The 6,159-nt window shown below is 41.8% G+C and overlaps 1 protein-coding gene across 1 annotated transcript; it reads right to left on the bottom strand.

Annotated features, from left to right (window-relative positions):
* On the bottom strand, nucleotides 1–5,630 carry LOC109485393 (neuropeptide FF receptor 2-like). The gene is made up of 4 exons (XM_019788955.1): nucleotides 5,308–5,630; nucleotides 2,273–2,372; nucleotides 405–971; nucleotides 1–154 (listed from the first exon to the last, which is right to left on the bottom strand). Exons 1-4 carry the CDS (start codon nucleotides 5,606–5,608, stop codon nucleotides 1–3), a joined length of 1,122 nt encoding a protein of 373 aa, XP_019644514.1. The 5' UTR covers nucleotides 5,609–5,630.
* Nucleotides 5,631–6,159: the final 529 nt, after the last annotated feature.

Genomic DNA, 6,159 nt, shown 5'->3' with positions numbered 1-6,159 from the left:
TTAATCTCTGAGCAGCTCGGACGGTGTGGACGTGTGCTCGGCAGCCCGGCGAGTGGACCGGCCGATCGTGGACATCCTGGTGCGACCTTCGCTGAACGACGTCATGGCGATGGAGCTCTGCATGCTGCGCGTCCGCATGCTCTTGAACTCTGACCTGTTTAGTATACAAACTATCATGAAAGTTTATCTGGTTCAATGTAGGGTGATGGTTCCTGATGTATATGGCTTCCTTCACCAAAACACATATACAATAAAAACAAAAGAACGTGCATAATCTACAGCCTAATATCAAAACATGCACCGAGTCCCCACAAAATCCGTCCACCCAAACGCGAGAAACAGCTGCGAACATGAAAATCTAAATCTCTCACAAAACCCCCCGGAGGTAAAACAACAACTCTGACCTGACGGCGCGGTTGTAGTAGCCGTAAACCAGCGGGTCGATGGCGCTGTGGAGGTACGACAGCCAGTTCGCCACGGGGAACACGTAGAACCACACGACCTGCTCCTGACTCTTGCTCAGCCTTCCGAAGTCGCTTAGCATCATGACGACATGCAGAGGCAGCCACGTCAGAGTGAACAGCACCACGACCACCAGAAGCATCTTGATGACCTTCGTCTTCCGCTTGGTGACGGACGTGCGAGCGTCGTGCGACGCCTTGGTCTGCCCGGGAGACATGTTGAACCAGATTCTGTAGCCGATGCGGACGTAGAGGTACCCGATGATGCTGAGCGGCAGGAGGAAGCACACGAGGAGCAGGCTGACGGTGAAGGCTCGCCGGTAGTCCTCCGTAGGCCACCGCTCTATGCACATCTGTGCCCCGCTGGGGTTGTCTTCTTCTGCCGGCGGACCCATGATGACCATGACGGGGATGCCCATGATGATGGCGAGGAACCAGATGAGTCGGATGGTCCAGATGGTGCTCCTGACTGTGAACTTGCTCACCGTTGGATAGAGAACAGCATAGTACCTGTAGATTGCGGTACAAATCAATAGAAGACAAACTTCAGGGCTTTCAAATCGATTTTGGGTAACGTATGCACTGATAAGTACGGGTAGGTACTGATAGGTTGATTTCAGAGTGCTTAGCCACTGAGAGGGCCGACCTGAAAGAAAGAAAACAGAATAAAACAAGACTGGCAATGAAAACATACATTGCCATGGCGACGGTGGTTGCTGTTAGGGTTATTGTTTGCATGGCATTGCCATCATTTTCATGATTTTGAGGAAGACTTGGTACCTGTTAAGTCTAGACAGATACAGTGCACTCCTTCCCTGAGTGTATAGTGAACGAGTCCCGGGGTCACAGAAAGTAGGGCCATCCAGGGCAGAAAGGTTTTCCCAAGGGTTTCCAGAAATGTGGGCATAGATGAGGGTCAGAGACATGCCTGTGAACATTCCATTCCTGTGGACAAAATTCCTGTACCATTCCTAGAATTCTTGCAAATTGCACACAATACTGACCCATTAGGCTCCTCCCTGAGACGTCGCCAAAAAACGTAGGTACTGATAGGTAACATAGGTACTGATAAGTAACGTAGATACTGTACTGTGTAGATAACGTAGGTAACGACGGCTAAAGTTCACGATGTCTTGTAAACTGAGAGCAACAAGAAACTTTAGGACGCTGTACACGTATCATTACTTATCTTCCTTGAAGCCATTTGCAGCTAATTGTAAAGGTGCATGCCCTACTCACCCAACCTCAACCCAAATGGTTATACTAGAAGACGAAGGCAATTTTGCGAGTCGACACAGGCATTGATTTCTATATCAACTAAACTAAGTTCGCCTTTCCCCCGAAGGCTGTGGTAAATAACCCAATGACACGACTATTTTAGTTTCTTTTATATAAGGCCATGTTGATTTGATTTATATGGATGACATCCACGCGCGCATGAATTTTTGGCCGTTTCCAAAAAAATGTTTTCAACAATACTGTAAATAGTACAAAACAGTTGCAAAATGAGCAAATATATACCGTAACTTGCAAAAAGAATATCTAAAAACGATACCAATGTCGTAGAATGCCAAAATCAAACAAAAAAGACGAAAATGTAAAGAAATGAATTTAAAGAGTAGATTATTCACCAAACTATACTACATGTCATTTGTTCAACCTTCATGACCACGTAGATTTCATAATGAAAGCAACTATTTTTTGCAAAACGTTTATTTTATTCACACGCGCGCATCAGTTTGGGGTTCCCAGAGGATGTCATCCATATAATCAAATCTACATGGCCTATCAATGATAACGAAAAGGCGTACCGGTCTAGTGCGATAGCTACCAGTGTGAAGACTGAGGCAGCGACGCTGATGGTGGCCGCAGCAGGAGACAATCTGCACATAAACTCTCCAAATGGCCAGCCTAGAGAAAAATAGGGAACAGATAAAATGCCATAAAAATCCCGTTAAAATTATCCATGTAGCTTATATATAGGACAGTGCTAGCATACATCGTAAGACTACGATTACCTAAAGTACTTTCGAACTATCTTCTATATGGTCAATTTGCAAGCTCATGCCCGAGGGCTATATAATTGCAACATGAAACAAGTATATATAGAAATGGTCTTCAGACAATATAAACTAACAATGGTAAGAAGTGGAACAAGTGACCATTCTAATAACTACTACGGAATACAATATGAGCTTTTTGTGTTTGACTTTTTGGGAAGCAGTGGAAGAAGATTGTTTTCTACAATGATATGAACCTTTATTGCATGTTCTTGCCCAGATGGGCTAAATGCACACATGTGACCAAATGTGGTCGAGAGGATTAAAAAAAAATGAGTATTGCATACTGGAACGCTATATTCTAATGCTAAGTCCTAGGAGTCTATATATTACAACAATACTATATACTAAATATCATCTACTGTTTCTTCTCTCAATGAGTGGATTTTGAGTGGGGAGGTTAGTAGGTTTGTAGTTTTCTTTTCATCAGTAAATGTTTGAAAGTTGTGTTTAGTTTCGGTGGCTTCTTTAAATGGCTAATTTCTTTTCTGATAGCTAAAGTTGCACTTGAATAGCAAAGTTCTTTGATCACAACCATTTATTTTACACTAGCCGACGTTTCGATGACCGTCTGGTATCTTTATTAATTCTGACTGGTTTACTGTGCACTGACGCTAGATGTTACTCGGTGCATAGTGCACTAAAGGTGTTACATAGTTGCACTTGAAGATAAAATGAATAAGTCGTTCGAATATATGAATTTTTCATCACACGACACACAATTTTACAGCCGGCACCACCCGATGTGCAGATGGGAATCGTGGAGATTTCCAACTGGTTCGGAAATTAAACGTGATGCCAAGACCAATCATATCGCAACGGCTGACATAGCGTGGATATTGGCCACGCCGAAAAAATTGGAAGAAACTCGATAACATCAGGAACATTTGTCATTCAGATCCACACATGTAACAATATGAGACAACATCTCGGTCTGAGTAGAGAGATTCCAGGAAAAGTTGGTTGGGGGCCACCATTGGTAGCTGACTTCTTACCGAAATGCTGCTGCCGAAATGCTTTTTCTTTATTTTATTTTATTTTATTTTATTTTATTTTATTTTATTTTATTTTATTTTATTTTATTTTATTTTATTTTATTTTATTTTATTTTATTTTATTTTATTTTATTTTATTTTATTTTATTTTATTTTTATTTTATTATTTATTCACATATATTTATTGAGTATTAGGCAAAAAGCAAAACATGCTTACAGTATATAACACCTTCTACTAAAAAACATACAACGAGTGTAAAACACATTGACAAGATACATGCATACATGTAATTACAAGGTGGGTAAAACCAAGATAAATACAAAGTCGGTGATCTATCAATTACGAGAATCTATCCGTACAGTAAATGAAGTTTTGAACTATATCAAAAACATTACAGTTTTGTAGGTGTGAAAGTGATGTGGACCCTCAAAGTAGTAAGGAACATAGTGATTTACTGTCATTGAGATCCTGTAGCTCTACTATGTTGGAGAGAGATGATAACAGTGAGAGTACTTTCTACTGATTTTTCTTGTAATACCATAAGATTCCATGGGGGGACAATAAACTATTGTACTCGCTTTTATTACTCTTAATGAGCAGACTGTAATATTCATTCGCATGCTGCACTTGCATTATTAAGGCTGGTATAAGTCCCCAATGTGTAATCTCGAACATATTATTGTACTTTTTGATATGCTTTCAAACACTAGTTTGCGTTTCCGTGCGCAAATGAGCAAACCATCTAACCGTAAGGTGGTAAATTATCGTACATCTAATCACTAGTATATATACGAGCATGAGTGACGTCCTAAACATTATTCTATGACAGCATGATGGAGTTTGTTATTACTCAGGATAACGATGATACTATAATACGTTTCCGTTGCTTGTCTGGTTATTACGTTATAATGATATACAAGATCAAGGACGGGATCAATTTTACATATTAAGCCCCTGTCACACATTCATATGAATATATGGCCTCCCGGACATTGCCGAACTCCTCCCGAATGTTTCAAAATGTTCAGTGTTGACGGGAGGTTCGGCCATGGTTGGCTGAGTGTTGGAAGTAGTTTGCCTCATGGCTGGCAGTCAAATTTGACTCAAATTTAACTCAAACTGGTCAGACTGCTCCCGAATTTGAGCCAACCTTGTTCGGCTGGTGTTCGGGGGAATGTTCTGAATGTGTGACATGGACTTTATTACCGAACACGTTCTTGGAATAAAACAGACACACGGTAACGTCATAAGATAGTCCTGACACGTGGGAATATCGACCAGACCACTACAGGTGTCTAATTTTCCGGGAACGTGCGAATTCTCCAGGAAACCGTGTTACCCACCTTTGATTTATGCAAATTAGGTCATTATTTGCATAATTGGTATCTGTTGATGTTTCAACTGCCATAGATTACATACATCGCATGTATGAAAGTACTATCATGTAAAACACTGTAATTGCAGAATTTCCTATATATGACGGGAGGTTCTGCCATGGTTGGCTGGTGGTTGGAAGTAGCTTAGGCCATGGTTGGCAGTCAAATTTGACTCAAATTTAACTCAAACTCGTACAGAAAGTTAAGTGTGAGCCAACTTGAGCCAACCTTGTTCGGTTGGTGTCGGAGGAAGGGTCTGAATGTGTGACAGGGACTTTACCGAATACGTTCTTTGAATAAAACAGACACGGCAATGCTACAAGATAGTCCTGACACTTGGGAATATCGACCAGACCACTACAGGTGTCTAATTTTCCGGGAACGTGCGAATCTCCAGGAAACCGTGTTACCCACCTTTGATGATGTTATCGACCAGCGTGAAGGGGATACAGAACACGGCCACCAGGAGGTCACTCGTCGCCAAGTTCAAGATGAAGTAGTTGGTGACCGTCCGCATCCGCGGGATCTTCATCACCACATAGATGACCAACAGGTTCCCGACAATGCACACGACAAACACCGACAGGTAGCCGATCACGAAGACAGCAATGATCGGGGGACTTTGTTTGAGAATCGTGTCCGAATCATCAGCGTTTGCTTCTGACCCCATGGTCTGGTTGTCCCAGGTGCTGTCGTTAGAATCAATTTCTTTCATCTCTTCCGAAGATGATTTTTAAGAGGCCATGGCCAAATGACATTAGTAACGTTTTTGTGGCTTAATTTCATTCACTACTCATTGATGTTGGAAATGATCGGTAGAAATGAAGGGTAATGTAATTATGATAGCTTTCAGTGCACGTCCAATAGTCTTCCCCCTCTGCGGACACGAATCTGGAATATAGAAATGAGGATACCGATTAGATAATTTAGATTAGACAAAAGAAAAATGTCCAGACTATGCATGATGTACAAAATGACTAATACACTGGTGGACGTCCCAACTACTAAGTACCTAATACCAGCCCAGAAGAGAACAAGGAATAGCCATGCCTTCAAGTACCAGAGTTATCAACCAAGGATTGAGGTGTTCAAGAAATCATTCTTTCCTAGAACTATCGCAGAGTGGAACTCGCTGTCACCAATTGCAGTAGGAGCATTGTCATTAGATAGCTTTAAACAATGTCTAGAGTTAGATGTTCAAGGGTTAGGTGTAACCAGTCGATCGGTGTAATATAGCCAGCTGCCGCCGCGCCGCGTGCCTGCAAA

Source organism: Branchiostoma belcheri, unplaced genomic scaffold, assembly GCF_001625305.1.
Source record: "Branchiostoma belcheri isolate BF01 breed outbred unplaced genomic scaffold, Haploidv18h27 scaffold75, whole genome shotgun sequence".
Lineage (NCBI taxonomy): Eukaryota > Metazoa > Chordata > Leptocardii > Amphioxiformes > Branchiostomatidae > Branchiostoma > Branchiostoma belcheri.
This window is presented reverse-complemented; position numbering and strand designations above follow the sequence as displayed.

What these genes read in the sequence shown, in the direction of transcription:
- LOC109485393 (XM_019788955.1), bottom strand. Translation starts at nt 5,608, where the DNA reads ATGAAAGAAATTGATTCTAACGACAGCACCTGGGACAACCAGACCATG. An exon ending in GGTCGATAACATCATCAAAG is followed by an intron (nt 2,373 to 5,307) that starts GTGGGTAACACG and finishes ATTTTTCTCTAG; the next exon opens with GCTGGCCATTTGGAGAGTTT. An exon ending in TACTACAACCGCGCCGTCAG is followed by an intron (nt 155 to 404) that starts GTCAGAGTTGTT and finishes TATACTAAACAG; the next exon opens with GTCAGAGTTCAAGAGCATGC.